At 40.0% G+C, this 22,416-nt stretch overlaps 1 protein-coding gene and 1 non-coding gene across 2 annotated transcripts in view; both read left to right on the top strand.

The window, feature by feature from the left end:
* Positions 1-3,113: 3,113 nt before the first annotated feature.
* Positions 3,114-3,185, top strand: TRNAE-UUC (transfer RNA glutamic acid (anticodon UUC)). The gene has a single exon. It is a non-coding gene; the product is annotated as a tRNA-Glu (tRNA).
* A 355-nt stretch (positions 3,186-3,540) lies between these two features.
* LOC141601921 (uncharacterized) overlaps positions 3,541-22,416 on the top strand; it is a 28,865-nt gene continuing 9,989 nt past the window's right edge. The window contains exons 1-6 of the mRNA XM_074422226.1: positions 3,541-3,762; positions 4,406-4,651; positions 5,090-5,324; positions 5,421-5,500; positions 5,610-5,696; positions 21,463-21,487. Coding sequence (XP_074278327.1) covers positions 3,541-3,762; positions 4,406-4,651; positions 5,090-5,324; positions 5,421-5,500; positions 5,610-5,696; positions 21,463-21,487 — 895 coding nt within the window. The remainder of the gene's footprint in view (positions 3,763-4,405; positions 4,652-5,089; positions 5,325-5,420; positions 5,501-5,609; positions 5,697-21,462; positions 21,488-22,416) is intronic.

Below are 22,416 nucleotides of genomic sequence, written 5' to 3'. Positions count from 1 at the left end.
GCTCTTTCGGAACCTCTCTTTGGATGATTTTCATGAATAGGATTCCACCGATCTAAAGATAGGATTAGACTTGTCTTAAGCATAGGTATCCGGTTGGTCTTCTGCTTCATGTGCGAAACGGCCTCATTGTCTTTTTTCGCATAAGATAAGAAAAGGTTTCGAGGAGGGCCATCGTAAGGTGATTTCCATACCATTCCATGGAAACTTAGTTATAGCCCGCGAAATCTACCTTAAAGACGTTTTCAACGAAAAAGCAGGAAGATATTTGATTTTCAACTCATCAACAGCGGGAAATTCGTCAAAGACGGCATTATCCGATGAACTTTCGTAAGAAAAACTCACTTCCTTTATGATTGTTAAAATAGGGTGCAAACCCAGTTATAGGCTCCGAAATCTACCTTAAAGACGTTCTTTTTATTTAAAGGATAAAGATAAGGGTGAGATAATCAGGCTTGGACATTGTAATTGTAATCCCCACCCCCAGGAATCCTTTTAGCTTCTTCCTCTGGAACGAGTGAAGAAACAAGAGTGTTAACGCGTGCAGGAACGGAGGGAGCTAATGAGTCTAGTTCCGGAACGAGAGGACGACGATAGTCCTAGCTTATTTAAGAATAGGAATTAGTTCCTCCTGACTCGTATTTAGCTGCAATATTGTAATTTCTTTCTAGTCTTTAGGGCATAAACATGAGAACTTCTTCTAATTTCTCCACCTCGCTTCACTTCATATCTTTTGCTTTTGCTCAAACCTCATTAAAGGATGTAAACTAGCCCAAAGCCAGCTTCTTCCGGACCCTTTATGATATATGAAAGATCTTAAGCCCAATATCAAGGCAAGGGATTGGGAGATTGCTTTTCCTAGTTAACAACAAGACGACACATATCAGACTAAAGCCGCAGCAGAAGGCCCAATCTCACTGACTACCGCGGATGCGGCCGGGACAAGATCTACCCTCTGTGCCTTCTCTGAAATCTGAGTTCCCAAAGCCAGGAATGCACTAACGGCAACTTCAGGTGAGCTTGAGAATGATAATGTTAGAACACAAGTCAGAGAAGAACGAAGATCGATACGCAACTCCCCTCACCCGATCCATTGTCATCCCTAATCTCATTCTCTGTGCAACAGCTAAGTCAATTTATGCAGTCGCCAACCTCTGACCCAGGAATCTTCCATAAGCAAGCAATGCTATTTAGTGCGTGATACAATAATAATATGAACCAGTTTGCTTACGACTTGTCTCCTTTACATTGCAATTAAATTTTTAAAAATAAGAATTTCAAAAGCAGATTCAGATGCAAAAGAAGAGTTTGCTGCCCCAAAATAGGTTTCTCCAGCCCCTGCTGCCGTTTGATACGTTTGTTATCTGACTTACTAGAATTGAGTGGCTTTCCCTTGGCACCCTTGGTCCCTTGGTCCCTTGGCTTATATGCCTTTGGGATTAGCTTTACTTGGGTTATAAGGTTAAGGTCTCAGATCTGATTGCGCATTAACTCATTTGTTTTGTTTGTGCTTTCAGCAAGTAGGCAAGGCGAATGGTTTCTATGTTTTAATCGGATACCAATTGCTTGTATGCGTTTGAAAGCCTCGAGATGACTTGCTTGCTGAAAAAAAGCTTTCTAGGTTTGCTTTGTGTCTTCGTAACAAATGGTCCATTTATTGATGGGCGAACGACGGGGATTGAACCCGCGCGTGGTGGATTCACAATCCACTGCCTTGATCCACTTGGCTACATCCGCCCTTGCCCCTTAATACCTTTTGATTTGAAAAGGGTTCAATCTCTAGATCGACCCTTTCGTAACCCCTATGACCGCTATCAAAGAGAAGCTTTTTCCTATACTATAAGCGTGTTTTGGAATTAGGTTGAAGCCTTGGCTTCAACAATCGATACCGATTGCCTGGCAAAGCTTCAAAGGTTGGGCTGTTCACTTCATGGATTTTACTTCACTTTACTTATTACTTAAGATTTAAGTAAAGATAGTGGGGCTCATTTAGTAGACAGCGAGCGAGCAGCAAGCACCTACTCCTATCCAAATGAAACAAAAGCGAAGCGAGCCTCTATCAGAATCAGAGAAAGCCATTCTTGCAGAACAAAGTATAGGTTCTGGAAGAAGCGCACCCCTCAACTACAAGCTTTGAAGCCCCTACTTCTTTTTTTTATAGGATATTAGAAGAAGCCAATTTCTACAAACCTTTCTATAATATAAGGCGTCTCGGACGTTCTTCGCATGTTTGAGCGGATCCCCCTTACTCTAACAAGTCAGTAAGATTGTCAAAAGGCGAAAGTCAACGATCTTGAAAGCAGATCACTATCCATAGATAAATATAGATATACCAACACTTAAAGGGCGTAACCAACGGAAGGTTCTCTCCCGTCCCGGACATTGTTCTCCGACGATGTCCCCTGGACGGAAGGGGCCACCATTCTCTTTCTTTCTTCAATCGTTCCGATTAGGACAAGTGGGTTGGTTCCTTTCCTCCTCCTATCTACGCAATTTGATGTCTTCGTTCGTGATCATGTTGGGAAAAAGGTAGTTTTAGAGGAGCGGATGTGAAACGGTGATCCCCCCCTTTCCATGAAGTAGGGAGGGCCTCCTTCCCCACCATTCCGGCCTATTTAGGGATTTTACCAATGCTGAAGGTAGCTTGCTTACCAAGCCACCCACTTGAGAAGCTAGTCGCCCGAAAGAAGCGACGAGGGCTGTCTACGAAGCCCCCCCTGTAGTCGTAGTACTTGGCCCCTTGCTACTTTGATTCAAAAGGTAATCGACGGTTCCCGACTTTCTCCGGTTTTCGCAATCGTAACCATTTTCCGATTACTTCATCCATAAACAGAAAGTTTTCATTCTTTTTTGAATTAGAAAGAACGGGGCCTTACTTATTTAGGGAAGATTAAAGACAAATAAAGAGATCACAAGGCTTTATGATCGGAGAAAGGGAAGGGGCGTGGTTGGTGTGTCACTAGGTCGGTAAGGGAACCCGTAGGAAGGCGAGCTACGTGAGGCCGAATTCACATCGGAAATCGCCAACATGAACACAAACTCAATCTTGAATTGCGTATAGAAACAAAACGAACCACTTCTATTCTGAGCCGAGGTATATGAAGAATGGCTTTTTGGTCCCTTTCGTTCAGTGGTTAGGACATCGTCTTTTCATGTCGAAGACACGGGTTCGATTCCCGTAAGGGATAGGTACTAATTCTCGGCCGCTTTCAGTTAGTGTTCATTGCTAAGTGATTGCTTGCTATCTGGCTGAAAAAGGTGGTCCAGAAGCTTCCAGCAAGCAAGACGAGATCACCACTTCTCTCAGTAATGGGCTTTCTTGAACAATTTCATTGCCTTAGATGTATTTTCTTACAATTAGGAATTTCCGACAGAAAGAATCTCCATGCATGCCTTCTTTTTATTCTCCGCTCATAAGGTATTGAAACAGAAGAAACAGGCGAACATATCCAGTTGGGGACTCTAGTTTCCCCGGGAGGGAGATCTCCTGTGTCCTCAAATAATACACCGTGATCCCCCATCGTTGCTAAAATTGTGGAGCTTATGCAAACCTCTATTGCAATATCTTACCTGGCCCGCCTACGGAACTCCCTCGTCCGCTACCAAGCATTCGCTCTCACCGATTCCCTGGTTTCGGTTTCATCTATCTTTGAAAAACCTATTGGGTCAACTACAAACCTTCTTTCAGAAGAGTTCCTCTCTGTCTTTGCCGCAAGATCCATTAAACCTGATATTGATCCCGATCTTTATGCAGTTTTAATTGAGGTTGAAGAATCTTTACTATCAGGCTTTAAGTGATAGGGGGGCTTTCCTTCCTTGGCTCAGAAGAGTTACTTTCGTTCCTATCCAACTCATGTTTTACCAAACCTCATCCCCGGCTTAGCCGAGTCTTCATTCCCTTGCCTTTGGTTCACCCCAAGACTCAGTGATAAGATATCCGCGGTAAGTCGACCCCCTTCTTTTTACCGCAAAGTAGACTACTTACTATAGGGAATACCCGGATTAGATTGACCCTTTCCTGTCCAAGATCTTCTTTTCTTTCAAAGCTAAGCCTTCACTCCGCGATACCAACTACTGGTCAAGCTTAACTACTCTCCCTACGAGCTGTTTTCAACTCATATCCCGGTGCGAGAGTCTTTGGTGAAGAATCTTTCTTTACATCGCCGTGCCGTTGGAATAGGAAGGTTCATTCGCACCCCTACTATTCATACTCATTAATAGCATTTAACCAGCCAGGCTCGCTTCGCTCTTCTAATTGCATGGAAGAGAGAACATCATGTTGATGGCAGGAGTGGTACTACTGCTTCCAACTTCATGAATGGGAAGAGGATTTTGGATAAGGCTTGTCCTCGGGAATATCAGGAGCTTTTGATCAATGAGGTCCTGGACCCGATGTTTCAAATTGTAGATTGTCCGTGCTTATGTTTCGAGCCAACCCTCATGGAAAGCAAGCGGAATGAAACTCACACCTCGAGTTGTACCATCTTGGTATGTCCTTGGAGGGATGGGCCTTCATGCTCTCAATTGCGGCGGAAGTTGTGACAGGGTCGAACTTTCGCACTCCTTGTCGCGACAAGTCGTTCTCCACTGTTGGTACCACTTGTGCTTGCTTGGGGAACCAAACCGGTTGTACTGTGATGGTATGAGGAAAAAGGTGAGTCACATGCTGGTTGAGCATAGGTTGCTTGGTACATTTTTAGTAGCCCAACCCTCTCACATTCTAACGAGTTCTTTCAGATCCTCTCCAATTAAAAAAAGAACCGCTTCTCAAAAATCCTCCTTTCATGCCTCACCTCAAAGACATCCAAACCTCTGTTAGGGGATTATAATAGGGCGGTTGTCTAGAGTCACAACGATGTGGAACTTATCATATTTCGCTACCGAGCGAGGCGGCTTTCCCTCCTCACTCACTAGTAAGCGGTTTCCACTCTCCCTTGAATCTGTTCACTCGTGTCCCTTACGGCCACTTCGTTCATTTTTCTTTAGGCACTCCAAAGGCATAAGAAAGCATATAAGAAAGGCTTTCAGAAGCAATGCCCACAGCCACATTAGTACGCTTGGTTGACCTTCTTCGCTTTACTACTTCATTCAGGTCCAATTTTCTATGATTTCAAGGGGATACTCTCTCAGGGGCACACCTGGAGCCAGACCACCCGGTCTTTCTTTGTTCGAAGCCTTAAGTCAAGGTTCTATGATGAAGAAGACTCAGCCGCAGATGGGGATGGGAACGAAGCTGCAGAGCAGGCTGTTGGGAAAGAGACGGCCCCCCAATGAGACTAGGGACGAGATTTTGGCAACCAAAATCGTAAGCAAAACGAAAAATGCATGTTTGAGAAGTCCGTTTTACTAGTAAAATGGTTCTTGCAACGAAAATCATAAGTAAAGCGCAACTTTTTCTTTTGAAGAAAGAGTTCTCATTCCAGATCCGGTAGAACCTGTACCAACCGTATTTGTAGAAGATGGGCCAGCATCAGATAAAAAATATCTGGAGAAGCAAAGGAAGGTACGCCCTTTCGAACATGCAATTTGCTAAAACACGTTATTTTTGGTCATTCGATGGTTTATTTACTGAATTCACCAAATCAGATGTTGTCACGTTTCAATGAAACCAGGGAAAATTCAACATAACTATAGATCAAAAACCGAATCCCGGGTTCCACCCTTTGAAATTAGAATTAGCAATCCAGGGATTTGGGAGGGTGAGTTTATGGTTCACAATTCTACCTATTTAAATTTAGAACTTCTGATCTTCTTGCCCCCTCTAATAAGGCTCCGTTCTACCCTACCTACTTAATATAGACGAGGGTAAAATTACAAATTAAATTAACAACGACCCCGCTCCCAACTCGTGAATGAAGTCACTTCCCTATTAAAATTAAAGTAGTCTCGTCCGCCATTGATCAGGCTTTTTCCGATATTACCTAGATTGACATAGACTTGCCTTTCCCCGCGAATGCAGAACAGAAGTACATTCACCAAAGTCCGGGTCTCCTTTACAAGATTGATATGATCCTACCATAGTCTCGTGCGAGCCCTGTATAGATGGGTATGAAATTTCCGAACTCTATTAAACTTAAACAAAGGGAAAGCCCCGGTTACGGGATTGGCCAATATTGACATCAAAGCTCAGTTCTAGCCCACTGAATAGGGGGGAACCGCCCCATCTGAAGAAGTTTACCATTTTGTTACGATTCTACCTCTGAAATTTCCGAGATTGACAAGGAAGTTCATAGAATCGGAAAAAGAATCAGCTTAAAGTTGAAACTTACTTTTCTTCTCTTTCTCGCCTTGGCTTGTAATTTCATTCTTTTTTTATTACATGGTGATCCAGGACCTGTATAGGTCGGAGTGGTTCTCCTACTAGGGAGAAATCCTCACCATCGAAAGGAAGAATAACGTTTCAAGTCAAGCTCGATGAGCGGATTAAGTCAGAAATTTCATACTATTTCAACTGAGGCGAAGCTTCCGAAATAGAACTACTTTCAACGAAGGAGCATCTTGCATAAGAGAAGAATTTTAAACGGTGGGGAACCCGCTGAAGTAGTCTGATGTGCGCGATTCTTTCTTTTCAGAGGGGAGGAGGTGGAGTTAGAAACCTCGTTTTCGACCTTTAGCGCTAGCTTGCTCTCGTCAGTGGAGTCAGCCTCTTCTCTTGACTGGCACCTCTCCCCTTCGAGCTTCCATTCCGCAGAAAGCTCAATCATTGTCGGATCAACCAAAAAGAATGAAGTCTCCGGCCTTAGAAGAAGGTCGAGAGGTTCGATCTCCAAAGTCAAGTCAAGGGGAGGAAAGGCATTCGGGAAAGCAGAGGATTGCTCAGCCACGACTCTCCAAAGACTTCGAGCAGTTCATTTGCTGCCTGGCACTTTGAAGTCTCGGCCTCTTGTTTGATCTCGTCACGATCTCTCTTCTCGCTAGCTAGCCTTGCTAAGATAGGGCCAATCTTGATTTCGAACTCCCGGGATTGACCTCATAATCGTAGAATTGGTCCGTAATCCCTACTCATATCATATTAAGGCACCAGACGGAGCTGCTATAAGTACCTTCCGGATTACCCTAGCAGACCTACTTTCATAGAACCTACTCATCATACAAGCCAATATTATAATAATTCTCCCATATTCGCAGGGCCTTATAGAGATGGGCATCAACGTACCCCTTTCTTTCTTCTGCTTTTTCAACTTTGAAAAAGAACTTTCTAAAAAATCTCATAGAAATAGGCTTTTGATACAAAGGTTAAGTAAAAGATGAATTTTTTTTTTATTAGACACAAAGGGTAATTTTCATTGATATGTCATGAAAGGGCTCTTATGTAAGCCTCCTTTCCGAGCCTATGATCAGAGTCGGGAAGGGCAAGACTAAGATAAGGCAAAGCGCTTTAGTCGAAAAACGCCTCTTCCTTTTTAAGGGAGTCCCCTACGTTAAAAGCTTCAAAGAAGAATTGAAGGAGGTCCCCTTATAGGTGTTCCACTCTTAAAGTACCCATTTTCCTCCTTCTTTACTTTCTCTTCACCGCTAAAGATAGACGGGACTAAACTAAGGCCGTTTCCGAAGCATTTAGCGCACTTTCCACTTCTGGGATCAAATCAGTCAGGTCTGAGTCGTGAACCAAGATTGGAAGCCAGGTTGATTACGAAGAAAGGACCTCCTTAGTTATAGGCAACAAAAGCATAGAATCTTAAATGTGAAATCCGTAGGCTTCTTCAGGCTTCTTCCGAGATCTATCTAATCTCATTGCCTATAATAACCTATAATAAAAAGAATAGTAAAAAAATTTAAGAACAAAGCTCCGAGATGGAAGTCGAATCGTAAATAAAAGTTCCGAGCCTTACCTTATATAGTAGAGATGGGCTTCAAACTAAACTAAAAGAAAGTCAACCTATTCCTGCAATTGCGGTCAGTCTCGCTACCTCTTTAGTTGCCGCCCCCTACTTGCTCATTCGCTATTACTACCACTTCTACCCCGCTTCTTCCCCCCGTCCGACTTGCATGTGTGTGTTAAGAATCTAGCTAGCGTTCCTTCTCATGGCCCGGCCATCCATCCCCTCCTTTTCTCCGTGTGTATTGAATGATGGAATGAATAGAGCGAGAAAGGTAGGTGGAAATTAGGACTATGATTTGAAAGCTGACTGCCTGTCTTGAATGTATCTATGGACGAGCCTTGAAAAAGCCTCTTTTTGATTAGTTTTTCCGGTATAGGCAAATTTATATATATATACATATATACATATATATATATACATATATATATATATATATACATATATATATATACATATATATATATATATATATAGAACAAGGATCCGGTGAGTCCGGGGTTTTAAATGAGTCCGTCCTATCATTATAGACCGTCAGATCTAATATTATTGGATGCGTCAGATTGCGCCACGTCAAGCTGAGCAATTCAAACTAAAACCCTCATACCAGCCCTTTATCCCTCTCCCTCTAATATTTCAGTAAAAATCCTTAAAATCAACTGAGAAAAGAACACAGAAGAAGAAACTTGCTAGGGAATTTCACCATTGCGATTGTGATTCCGATCCTGATTTTAATTATCACAATCCTTCTGATTTTCACTCAAATCCGAGTTTTATCAATGAAGGCGGAAGAAAATTGGTACGTCGTGGTGAATAAAAAACAAAAACGATTAATGAGGTAAACTTTTCACTCGTTTTCTGAACTCTTAGTTTAGTATAATTATTTCGATTTTCAAAATTAATATAAAACTATTTTCAAAATTGAAATCAATTTTCGAAATTGATTCAGGTAAATTTCGATTTTCGAAATTCGTGAGATGATCTATGGTTTCGATTTTCGATTTTTAATTTTCGAAATTAAGAAGAAATAAGATTAATTAGGACTATCTATGCGAATTTAGAGGATTCTGTTACCTTAGTTATGATTGAAACTACTTGACAATACTTTTTTGAAGTTTTAAGTTTCATTCCACGTTAATTTAGATCTGGTATGAATATCTATGCGAATTCAGAGGATTTTGTTACCTTAGTTATGATATGAATTCTTATGCTCAGGAAGTGGATTTGTTAATTATATTAGTTTTTGTACCACGTAATTGTGCATAATATAACACATTGAACTGCTATTGTAACACACATTTTTCTGGTGACTGCAATTGTAACACATACTTCTATTAATTGCTAATATAACACATACATTAGTTAGTATTTGCTAATTTCCTATGTCAGTGTACATTAGTTAGTTGCGTCTATTTTTTATATTTGATTTTGTCTTAATGAGTTGATTTGATGATTTATTGAGGATAATTGTCTTTGATGGATTATCTCCTCATTTGTGCAGAAGAGCTTGGTTTGTTATAGAACAATTGGTAGCGGATCATTTAAGACATGTAGAAGAACTAAAATACCGGCCTCCGACGCATGCTTGAATCAAACAAAACCTGACAATTGCATTTTGATATCAGACCCAACTTACAGGCATCAGATCGTTTACCTCAGGTCAGTCAGTCTGCTATTCACCTGAACTCTAACATCAACTTTTAGTCTTCGAATTGCTAGCTCAGACTAAATTATTCAACCTATGAGACATCAAATGAAAGATAATTGGGTTCTCTTTCATTTGCGACGTGAAATACAATGAATATGCTTTTATTTTATTTGGTATGCAAGCTTATTTGATTACAGGGTAGAGTTTTCACCAATGTCATCTTGTATTGCCTAAACATGAGCTATTCTATTGATTTTAATAGCCAAGTAGCTCAAATGGTAGAGCATTGTGCAATGCGCAAGATGTGGGTTCGACTCCCATGTTGGCAATTGAATACAAGTGTTACATTAAAGAATAACTTGAGTTACTCTAAGGATAAACTAGTGTTACATTGAAGATCAACTTGTATTACTTTAAGGACATACTAGCGTTACATTAAAGACTAACTTATGTTACTTTAAGAACAAATTAGCGTTATATTAAAGACTAATTTGTGTTACTAAGGATAAACTAGTGCTACAATAAAGATCAACTTGTGTTACTAAGGACATACTATCGTTACATTAGAGACTAACTTGTGTTACTTTAAGAACAAATTAGCGTTACATTAAAGACTACCTTGTGTTACTGTAAGGACCAACTAAAGTTACAATAAATATCAACTTGTGTTACTCTAAGGACATACTAGTGTTATATTAAAGACAAACTCGTGTTACTCGACAAACTAGTGCTACAACAAAGTCATTCTAACGTTACAAAGCACTCAAATTCTCAACCCTGTTTTGACTAGCATACGCTATGCATATTTATTACACGCATGCCCGTCACCAAGGATTTAAGGGTTTCAGTCCTATGACACTTGCGCATACATGTCACTTGCTCATACATGCCGTTGCCGCATGACAAGTCAGTGACTCCATTCCTGAATTAACTAGGCTATATGGGATTCGAACCCATATCTATGTGCATAATTTGCGCAATGCTCTTCCATTTGAGCTAATAGCCTTCAAAATATGTTAAACAAAGATAAAAATTTGCAATAGTAATACCATCATAAGGTATAAATCACAATAATTTGGCTTAGCTGAGTGAAACGCATCCAAATTGGGTATGTTCACACTACCTCAATCTCATCGAAAATGAAAACAGGGGACATAAATAACATGAAAGTAAAATTGGACAAAAATAACGCTATTTGTGTAACTATGTACTAAAGAACTTGACATCCCAAACAAATCCAAGATGCTCAATACGTCGAGAAAAACACTTTATTACCATTATTCAAAGATTGAAAAGTGGAAACTGGCAAAAATTCCATCAGAAACACCAATTTGTCGACAGTTACAATCGAACATGACGGAGAGCGTGAGAGGGTGACTTTCGGATAGAAAAAGAATACATGAACTGAGGAAGAGTTCAATAATTTTGATGGAACAAAGGGATGAATTTTGAATTAAAAAATCATACTTACCATTAGAATAACACTATTATAATTTTATAATGTGATTATAGCAAAGTTATACAATTAAAATGAAACACTATTGTACAGCCATAATAACATGATTATACCACTAAATTTGTTTTGTGTATTCACATGTATTAGGATCATAAGAATATGCGTATACAATAACAATTATTTTATGTTACAATAACAACTCATATATGTTACAATAACAGTTATTCTATGTTACAATAACGTCTCATATATGTTACAATAGCAATTACTTTATATTACAATAACAGTTATTCTCTGTTACAGTAACAAGTCATATATGTTAAAATAACAATTATTCAGAAATTCATGACGTATTCTGAATATTTGAACTACCAGAATCACCTAACTTAAACTACCAGCAAATCGTCACAAACTAGTAAGCAATGTTAAGAAGATTAAAGTAACACCACTCTACAATCTTTGTAACACGGTTACACTATTAGTGTAACACAATTATACCATTAAAGTAACAAAGTTAAAAGGCGCTCGTGCATCAATCATTAAATTGTTCCATATCGAAATTACTCATAGTGAAACATAATATTTAGCAATACCATTACAATAACACTAATACACCTCATATATCACTCTACAAGAAGCAATCTCATGAAATCAACAAGAAAATGCATACATCGTAGCATAGAATAACACAAACATATTTGTTACAGCTATAATGGTGGTTTATGACTATTAAAGACAAAATTCAAAAGAAGACAAAATTAAGTCCAGAATAAATGGCGAGAAACATCGCATAACCAAAGTGTTAGTAATGGCTAGATGATCGCAACGAGAAATTGACAGTTAGAGTTTGCTATTTTTAATTTGATTTTAACCGTAAAAGAGAGAAATGATAAGAATAGAGTTGAATTCTTAGTATTGCTAGATGATTGCAACATAAATTGGTACAAATGCCATGAGATTATACAAAACTAATCAACCTAAACCTAAAATTGCAGAAATTAGGCAAATTGATTAAACTGAATTAAAAGTAGTAAAATTACGAAAATCATACTACTGAGCAAGATTATATGGTAAATTTTAAGTGAAGTAGCAATAGATTACATATATTCAATTGATGTGGGACGACTTTACCAGATTATTGTTCGCTTAATTCCAGTTTTGAACTATATTGCGACCGATTATGGCGATTTTATCCGACATTAGCACAAATATCCTGATTAGAATCAAATTAAAGCACAGGTTATGAAAAGCATGGGAAGATATGAACAATTCACTGACATAAATACAAGCAAAAATGCAAAATAACAAAACCTAATCACAAAAATTGGCAAAATTGAAATAAAGAAATGTCATACCTAATTTACTTCTCTTAACAACGATTCTAGCTCCGTAAATGTTGCAATATCACTAGAGATGCTGAATCTAGAAGAGCAAGCATGTATAACTGATTGTAGGAGAAAGCGAAACAATCGAGATCTAAAAATTGCTTTCGTGAAAGAGAAATTGAAGAGAGAGAGTGAGAGAAATAAGAGAGTTCAATTATTGACGGGAAGAATAACAAAACAGGCTGTAGGATTAGTTTTATACAAAGAGAGGAAATTACGAAACTACCCTTTAATCTCATCGCTTTATTTCAGCCGTCAGATCTACTTAATCTAACGGTTTACATTGGTAGGACGGACTCACCTAAGATATGTGGACTCACCGGATGCAGTTTCTATATATATATATATACTTACAAGGAGTTAAATTTACATGAACTAATCATTCCCTAACTTCAACAAAAAATTTACTAATAAGATGATCTAAGCTCTGATCAGTATCATGCATTTAGCCTTCAGCATTGCGATGCTCTAAGACGTATTTGCCCAACATGTCCCTTACCTCATCTATATGTTGCGATTTGTACTGCTGAAGTTCTTGTGGCGCGCTGATTACATACTGCGGAAAAAAAAAAGACAAGACATTATTGTAAGAACATACATCATTCAGCATAGCAACATCATGGTATAGCAGCAAGCAAGACAACATCAGCTCTAATTTAAAAAAAGTAATAAACACATTATTAAATTACTAACCTTTTCTCGAATAAGGATATATCTTCGCATAATAATCTCGTACATGAACCGACAAACGTAGTATCCACATTGTATGTTATCCGGCTGGCGAGGGACCTATTATTACATAAAAACAAACAGACGAGAGAAGGCTCATATCAGAATCTTGAACTTTAGGTATTGTATTAGTATTAAACACAGATTTTTGCACTTAAGGTATTGTATTTGAGCACGTACCCCTGTTATCGTAATAAAAGTAGGGTCATCATCAGAATCTTTCGTGGGTTGATCCTGCTCGTTAGCTCTTTTCTTCTCAAAGGCCCTTTTTTTTAAAAAAGAAAAAAAAAAGAGGCAGAAACTCATTTATTTAGGGGCAAAAATGAGCTTTTTGCTATAAATAAAAATTGAAAATGTTATTATAAATAAATCAGTATTATAAACTTACTTAATAAACAAGCGCTTAAAAGTCTCGCTTGGTGGATTATGTATAGAGTCAAACCAAAAAACTTTCTTCTTCGTCGGCATGATGGCTGCTAGCATCCAATGAGTCCTACATCAAGAGACATCATCATTATTAACAAGTACATATATTAGTTATGAAAATGCAATTGTAGGGGAAACGTAATATTAATTTGTTTATTACCCGTTTTCATTATAAGGGGCAAAAACCAGCTTCTTGGTTGTCGCCAATTGCTGAGCAATATAATCTACCCGATCTTCGAACGAAAAAATCGAGATAAACATAGATAAAACATAGGGGCACAGAAATCCGTATTGGTCACTTGGAATCTTGTTCTCGGGGATCACTCTCAATTTCAATATCCTACATTATTACGGTATTAATTCCGGTATTTAAAACACTATCTAGTAGTCAGAATATTAGAATATGAAATTATTTATTAAGAAACTTACTTCATCCAAACAAATAGGTGTTGGGCATTAATCTCGTCTAGGCCAGCCCAAATGGCTAGCATATCCCATGACATAATTGCTTCGCGCTCAACCCCTAGAATATGCTCCTCGAGCGGAATAATTATCAATTGCTCGTTTTCTATGCGATCGCAAGCCTCCTCATGCAGTTTCCTCATCGTCACCGTTCTTACTTTTAGCATGTAATCCTTCCCAGAATATTTTGTGGAGTTTAAACTCCTAATATGTTTCAGTTCGGGGAAATAATGATTCTTTGATTTTGTGCTACTACCACTAGCCTACACATGTAGATAATTAAAATAATAAAAAAATCCAAATGTAACATATCCTAGCTAGCTAGTTAGAGTAAAAAAATAAAAGAGTACTTATCTAAATACCTCATCAACCTGCTCTTTCAATGATGAGGTAGTAGTAGCAGGTATGACTGGGGACTTAGGCTTATCCGTCTCTTTTGTCCCCTACACAAAATTTCCATTCTTTTTAGAAATACAGAAAAAATATAAATAAAGGGAGGTTTTTAAAAAAAATGGAGAAGTTAATTAAATACCTCATCAAGTTGTTGTCTGGACGAGGTAGTTGGCATGTTCGGGGACTTAGGCTTATCTGCCTTAGCCGGCTTTTTTGTTCCCTGCAAAAAATTTCCATGCTTTTTAGAAATACAGAAAAAATATAAATAAAGGGAGGTTTTAAAAAAAATGGAGAAGTTAATTAAATACCTCATCAAGTTGTTGTCTCGACGAGGTAGTTGGCATGTATGTGGACTTAGGCTTATCCGCCTTAGCCGGCTTTTTTGTTCCCTACAAAAAAAAAATAACATATAAATTTAACATATAAAAACATTCAACAATTAAAAATTTAACATATAAAGGTATTTTTTCTAACCCCAACTGCTTTCGGCTGAGGCGGAGACGAACGAGCTAGGAAGATGTGAGATTCAAGCCATTGGATGAAACTTCCAACCGCATCTCCCAGAATGGTAATGTCGTCACGAATTGGGACGGGCAGTTGAAAGTTTTCATGGCCTGGAAAGACTTCAGTTATCTCCACTTTTCTATGATTCGGCAAAAAAATTTCGCCATGAACAACCACTACAGTTTCCACTGCTGATTTGGTGGGCACTTCTACGAGACCCGGCCAACACGCACAATTGGTTTATCGAATTTAGGGTCAGCAAGAATAACTGGCCTATTGTTTACAGCCTGAAGAATACACATACATTATTATATCCCAAAATTTAATAGAATTCATATAAATTTAACTAATTAAACACTTCATGCATACCTTACTGAAAACAGTGAACTGACTTGAAGGGGATGTATGATGTTTTCCATCAGCCGTCTTCTCAAGTTGCATCTCCTTTTCAGGCCCATTATTTACCTAATAAAATTAACCAATGGCACGATGTCAGAAGTTATAGCATTAGAGCTGGCAGGGAACACACCCCCTGATCTTACCCAAAAAAAAGAAAAGAAAAATGAGGAAGTATTAGGTACCTGATCGGCTTTAGTTGTTACGACTTCAGAAGCATTAGGTACATGATATTTCTGAATCTCGTTGACCGATACTTCCTTCTCATGTATTGCCAAGGTAGTAGTGTTCTCGGCCTCTTGACCAATCTGTTGTACCTTATTACCCCCTTTAATGACATCCTCCATCATCTTCACTTCTTCTTCGGAAAGCTTGCCTCCAGCATTCATCTTTAGTAGTACGGATGCCATTAACTGAAGTTGCGTGCCAAGAATGTAATGTTTCAGCAATTTTTATCCCAATAATAACATGTGAATTGAACTTAAATGAAAATAATAGAATAAATGGTACCATGCCAGCCTTCTCAGCCTTAGTCTTCCTTTTCTTCTTTTTCGGGGCAGTTGTCCCATAATATTTCGTTACTCCAACCTGTAACGGGACGCCCCTCAATCGACCTGGATGTTCGGGTCGGTCGATCGCTCTAGCAAAAACGTATTCACGACCATTGGGAGTGAATTTCCCTTCTTCTACCTCCTTCAATACCTTGTCCTATAATATATTAAATAAACTTCAAATTATATTTGTGACTAAAATAATAAAGTTAGTAATGAACTCGTCTTAATAAAATAATGCTTACTATGTTGGCCAACACTTCCTCATCATATTTGTCACGCGACCGGGATCCTTTAGGCGTGTGCCCTTCTTTATAAGTTATATGCCGATCCAAGTCGGTCACTCCCTTTGCCACCTACACATTAACATGGTAACAGTTATAGATGTAAATGTGTATTAAGTCTAAGTGTGATTAAAAAAATCAAATCTCACAGAGGAATGCATGCTACTTACGAGGTTGTCCTCTATCAATCTGTCACCGCCTCGAGAACCATACCATTTCCCCTTCTTGCATGAAATGTTAGCACGATTTCTTCTGCTAACGGCCTTCAAATTATATAAAGCGCAAGTAGATGAGATAATAAAAAGATTATATAAAGAACTCATAAATTAAAAAAATGATAGGTAAATCGTTAAAAGGCGAGGATATTTAACCTGAAACTTCTCACTAGTTCTCATCGCTTTGAAAAGATCCCATTGTTCCTGACTGATGGTGGGACACTTATTGTCTCCCGGTGGGCTCTTACGCATCTCCCCCGTTGCCTTGTCCACGTACAACCAATCCCTAGCAATGTCACACTTCCACTATCTTAAGGCACCCCCTGCCTTCTGCATTAAATACTTATCATGGCATTCATCGGGTATATCAAAGGCTTCCTTTATACGAGCCAAGTATAACTTCCCCAATTTTGGATTCAAATTTCTAACATCATCTAAATGGATAGGCACAAACTGTCTTGTACAACATCCAATCCAACTGGATAAAAAACCCGCATTTGGACCAGTAGGAAAACCCTTCGAGCTCCATGTTATTTTAAGCGAATCTGTAGCGGCCATAGCTACAAGGGCTTGCGGGCACTTCATAGCACCCCTATTACTAGGCTTATTATCATCCCCACGCTTATTATTCTTTTGACTTTTTTTCCGTTTTTCACCCATGATAATCCTAAAACCCATATATGAATGAAATAGTAAATGAACAACTTAACAACGTCATGCAGAGTATTATCTAAAACCCTAAAGAGGAATGAAAATTTAAAACAACAGTTTGAGCTTCTAAAATCCTAAACCCTAATAAGAGGAGTGAAATAGATGATGCGGGATGATAAAGATAACAAAGAAGACGAAAAACAAACAGATGCATGAAAAAGAAAAAAAGATGATCGTCTTAAAACCCTAATGACGAAACACAAAATTAAAGTGAACATACCTGATGATGATGATGATAAAGAGAACGAGCAGGATGATAAGGGAAGGCAATGGAATCAAGGCGTCGGAAAGGCGGGCGACGGCGCAACGAGAATGTAGAAAGCGGGGAGAGAGAATAATAAACTCAGGATACCAACGGTTGAACTGGTGTTGTGTGTGTTTGTGTGGTATGCTGTATGTGTTTGTAAATTAGTTTTTTATTAAGACAAACTATTGACAACGGGTCCTCAAAACAATGTGTTTGTAGATAGATAGATAGATAGATAGATAGATAGATAGATAGATAGATAGATAGATAGATAGATAGATAGATAGATAGATAGATAGATAGATAGATAGATAGATAGATAGATAGATAGATAGATAGATAGATAGATAGATAGATAGATAGATAGATAGATAGATAGATAGATAGATAGATAGATAGATAGATAGATAGATAGATAGATAGATAGATAGATAGATAGATAGATAGATAGATAGATAGATAGATAGATAGATAGATAGATAGATAGATAGATAGATAGATAGATAGATAGATAGATAGATAGATAGATAGATAGATAGATAGATAGATAGATAGATAGATAGATAGATAGATAGATAGATAGATAGATAGATAGAGATAGATAGAGATAGATAGATAGATAGATAGATAGATAGATAGATAGATAGATAGATAGATAGATAGATAGATAGATAGATAGATAGATAGATAGATAGATAGATAGATAGATAGATAGATAGATAGATAGATAGATAGATAGATAGATAGATAGATAGATAGATAGATAGATAGATAGATAGATAGATAGATTTTGAAACTTATAGAGTTATAGGTGAACTTGTAGCATCACTTTTCTATTTTTTTAATTAATTAATTAATTAATATTATTAATAATAATAATAATAATAATAATAATAATAATAATAATAATAATAATAATAATAATAATAATAATAATAATAATAATAATAATAATAATAATAATAATAATAATAATAATAATAATAATAATAATAATAATAATAATAATAATAATAATAATAATAATAATAATAATAATAATAATAATAATAATAATAATAATAATAATAATAATAATAATTTTGAGAGGAGAGAGGAGAGGGAAGTGCGACTCAGCGATCGTGAACCCCTCTAGTTCGTTGCTTTCGCCCTCTACCGCCCGCGCCACCATCGCACCTTCACACCGTCGGCGTTTGATCATCGGTGCTGGGTTGTCGGTTGGGGTGTTGGTTTCGCGAATTATGGCAGAAAGGTTCTGCGATTTAGGGCTTCTTTTTCCGGTGAGTTGCCGCCGTTGGCTACCAACATCCACCCCACGTCGACGTTTAGACCTTACGTCGTCGGTCAGGGGAAGGTTTTGTTGGTCGTTTTCCGGCGAGGTTCTGCTGTTAGGAGGGTGTTGCGTTAAGTCGTCTTTCTCAGGGAGCCTTGTCGTCTGTCTGCGACCGGTAAACCTGCACCACCACTCCTGGGCCATCAGACCTCACGTCGCCGGTCCTTGACGTGGTGGCCGACGACTGCCTGCGACTTCCTATCACCGGTGAGTTTTCCATCTGTTTTTACCGTGATTTCTTTTGTGCGTTTTTATTTACTTTTTCCCGTACTGTTGGTTGTTGCTGCCCCTTATCCTCCGTTGTCCGGCCACCTCTGCCGCTGCTGTTGGGTTGTTGTGTAGGTGTTACGGGCTAAGGCTTCTATGGGGTGTGGGTTCCTTCTCGGCTGCCTTTGTGGCCGTTTTGGTTTTTGTTACGTTGATTATTGATCACCACCGGAGTGGGTGGTGCGTTGGTGGTCAGCTTGGCTGCCCTTTTGGTTGCTAGTAGCGGGTACATTTTGAGCTCTTAGCTGCTTGTGCGTAGTGGTTTCCGCTCAGGTGGTGTTTGTTGGTGGCTCTATAGTTTTCTGTGCAGGTTGGTGGTATGTTTCCTTCATGCCCGAGCTTGTGCGGTACCATTGCCCTTTTTCGAGTCTTCATGCTTGTCGGGATGGTTTTGGTAAGGGCCTTACTAAGGCATCTTGGTAGAAACATTTACAGGACCGACATTTTCAGGATGGTGCGTTGAAACTTACGCGTCAGACTCTTACTGATAGTTTGACTGTTTATTCCAATGCCGAGAGTTCTTTGAGACGGATGAGGCTCTGGTTGTGTGGGGTGTGTTTTAAAACCCGTACTATTAGAGCAAGATGTCGGCATAGTCGGGGTGATATTGTGATGCATCCTGAGTGTGTTGATGGCCTCTACACCTTCCATATTCATGGTATTCCGAGACCTTTGGCTCCTTCTACTTCGGTTTCTTCTGATGATAGTGTAGAGCTCGTTCAGTGGTCTATATCTTCGCTGGATCGTTTATTGTCTTTAGGCCTTCGCACCGTGAAATATATTCCTCCTAAGTCCCGTCTTGGGTTTGCTCAGGCTTTGAAAGGGGCCTTGGATGAGGTGTTTGATTCCCCTAGTGATCTCTCCCGATGGGTTCGTTTGCTTGTTCTACCACTTTTTTTGCTTAGGACTTTCGCTCCTCGGAGTAATCAAGAGTGTCGGACTGCTATTCGGCGTCAGCATCAGGAGGAGAGTATTGCCAGGGCTATCTTTGCTTGGGGGCACCTGGGGGGGGGGGGGGTGTTGCAGTTGTTGCAGGAATGTTTTGATGAGGGTCCTTCTTCATTTACTGTGGATGAGGATCTGGATTTGAGTGAGCTTAACCTCCGCCAATGTCGGCGGAAGATTTCTGATGGCCATTATACTGCTGCTGTCCGGGTCTTTCTTCCTCTGGGGTCGCCCCCTACTCCGATGCCACTCTTGTGGCCCTGCGTGAGAAGCATCCTGTCACCCCGCCTCCTTCATTGACTCCTTTGTCTGGGGATCATCATCCTCTAGTCGCTTCTTCGGCTGTGGTCTTGGATATGATTCGGAGCTTCCCACGTGGTACTTCCTGTGGGAGGGATGGTTTTCGTGCCCAGCACCTTATGGATTGTTTGAGAGGCGCTGTTGTGGCTATCTCCGATGATTTGATCACTTTTATTACTAGGGCGGTTAATCTTTTTCTTGAGGGCCGGTGTCCTCTTCCTCTGGGTGAGTACATTGCCAGCGCCCCTCTCACGCCACTCGTTAAACCGGGTGGTGGGGTTCGTCCTATTGCTATTGGTACGGTCTGGAGACGGCTTTCTCTAAGGTTGGTGCTTCTATGGTTGGTCCGTCTTTATCTTCTTATTTTGATGGGCTTCCAGTTCGGGGTGGGTGTGTCCGGTGGAGGAGAGGCTATCTTGCATGCCTTGAACCGGCTCATTGAGGCTCGGGGGGATCAGGTGGGACTTTCTATGTTGCTGGTTGATTTCCAGAATGCGTTCAACCTTGTTGATCGTTCGACCATGCTTCTGGAGGTCCGCCGTCGTTGCCCGGCTCTCTCCCATTGGGTGGAGTTTTGTTATTCCAGCCCGACCCGCCTTTTTTATGGGGAGCACTGCTTGTGGTCTTGTCAGGGTGTTTAGCAGGGTGATCCGTTGGGCCCTTTGCTTTTTGCGTTGGTTTTGCATCCATTAGTTTGCAAGATCCGGGACACTTTTGACCTCACTTTGCAGGCGTGGTACTTAGATGATGGCACCATCGTGGGTGATACTTTGGAGGTGGGGAAGGTCTTGGATTTGATTATGGTGGATGGCCCTCGTTTTGGATTGCATCTTAATGTTTCCAAGACGGAGGTCTTTTGGCCTGTTGAGGATCCTCGGAGTCGGCTTCCTGGGGTTTTCCCCCCTTCTATTTCTCGGCCATTGCGTGGTGTTACAGTTTTGGGTGGACCTGTCAGTGCTTGTTCTGATTTTAGCAGTGGGATTGTGGCGAAGAGAGTAACCAAGACCATTGAGCTAATGGATTTGGTTGCGAGGATTGAGGACCCGCAATGTGAGTTGCTTCTTCTTCAAGCTTGTACTGGTATTTCCAAGCTCTACTTCTCACTTCGTACTTGCTCCCCTAGTGTTTTTGGGTCTGTCCATCTTCCGTTTGATGCCGCTCTTCGTTCTAGCTTGGAACGTATTGTCACCGCGTCAGGGCCGGGTTTTGGGGATTGGTAGTGGCGCCTTGCTACATTCCCTTTTCAGCTTGGTGGTCTTGGTGTCTATGCGGCGGGAGATGTTTTATTTTATGCTTTTATTGCGTCCCGTTTATAGTCTTTGGTTTGCGTGCTAAGCTCCTCGGCCCTTCTGGTATTGTAGCTGTTGGCCCTGCTTTTGATGATGCCGCGCAGGTGTTTACTGCGACTACAGGATCTGGTATTTTATGTAACCCTAGTGAAATTGCTGCCCCCAAACTTATGAAGAAATTGGCAGATATTTATTTTGCGACGGTTTCCGCTGCCTCAGAGTCTGTTTTCTCTTTGACACCACGCCAGCTTGCTTTATGGCAGTCTCAGCAGGGTTCTCACTCCTCTGATTGGTTACGTGCGGTTCCTATCTCGGGGTTGGGTCAGACTATGAACGGGAGGACTTACCGTTGTGTGCTGGGGTATCGTCTGGGTGTTCCGCTTTTCACGGTATCTAGGCCCTGTCCGGCTTGCTCTCGGGTTTTTGCTGAGCATGTTTTTGGGGACCACGCTTGTACTGGTACTGTGGGCGTTAAACATCAGCATAACCTTGTCCGGGACACTCTTTTTAACATCTGCTATAGATCTGGTATTACTGCGGGAAAGGAGGTTGATATCGGTTTGGTTGATGGACATGGTGGCTCTCTTCGTCCTGCGGATTTATTGCTTTATTCTTGGGACAGGGGGCGTGATGTGTGCGTTGACTTGACAGGTTCTTCTCCTTTGAATCAGACTGGGATGACGGATTTTGTGCCTGGCCGGGTTGTCGCTGATGCTGCTCAGCGGAAGTGTGCTAAGTATGGGGATTTGTGCGCGGTAGCGGGTTATGGTTTCCTTCCTTTCTCTTTCTCTTCACTTGGGGAGCTGGGTTCGGATGCTGTTGCCTTGCTCAAGCGGATCCAGAAATTCTCGGTATCTCAGGATGCAGGGGCTCGGGTGGCCGCTTACATTTTTACTAGACTTAGCTTTGCTATTGCTAAGGGTGTGGGAGCCCAGATTGTCTCTCGGCTCCCCACCAATTTCATGTAAACTTTTATTTTTCTTTTAATGAAAGTTGCGCGCATCCTTTTATAAAAATAAAAAAATAAAATAAATAAATAAATATGTTAAACATAAATA

This window comes from Silene latifolia, chromosome 9 (genome assembly GCF_048544455.1).
Source record: "Silene latifolia isolate original U9 population chromosome 9, ASM4854445v1, whole genome shotgun sequence".
Taxonomy (NCBI): domain Eukaryota; kingdom Viridiplantae; phylum Streptophyta; class Magnoliopsida; order Caryophyllales; family Caryophyllaceae; genus Silene; species Silene latifolia.
The sequence above is the reverse complement of the archived record's forward strand: the minus strand, read 5'-3'. Positions and strand labels throughout refer to the sequence as shown.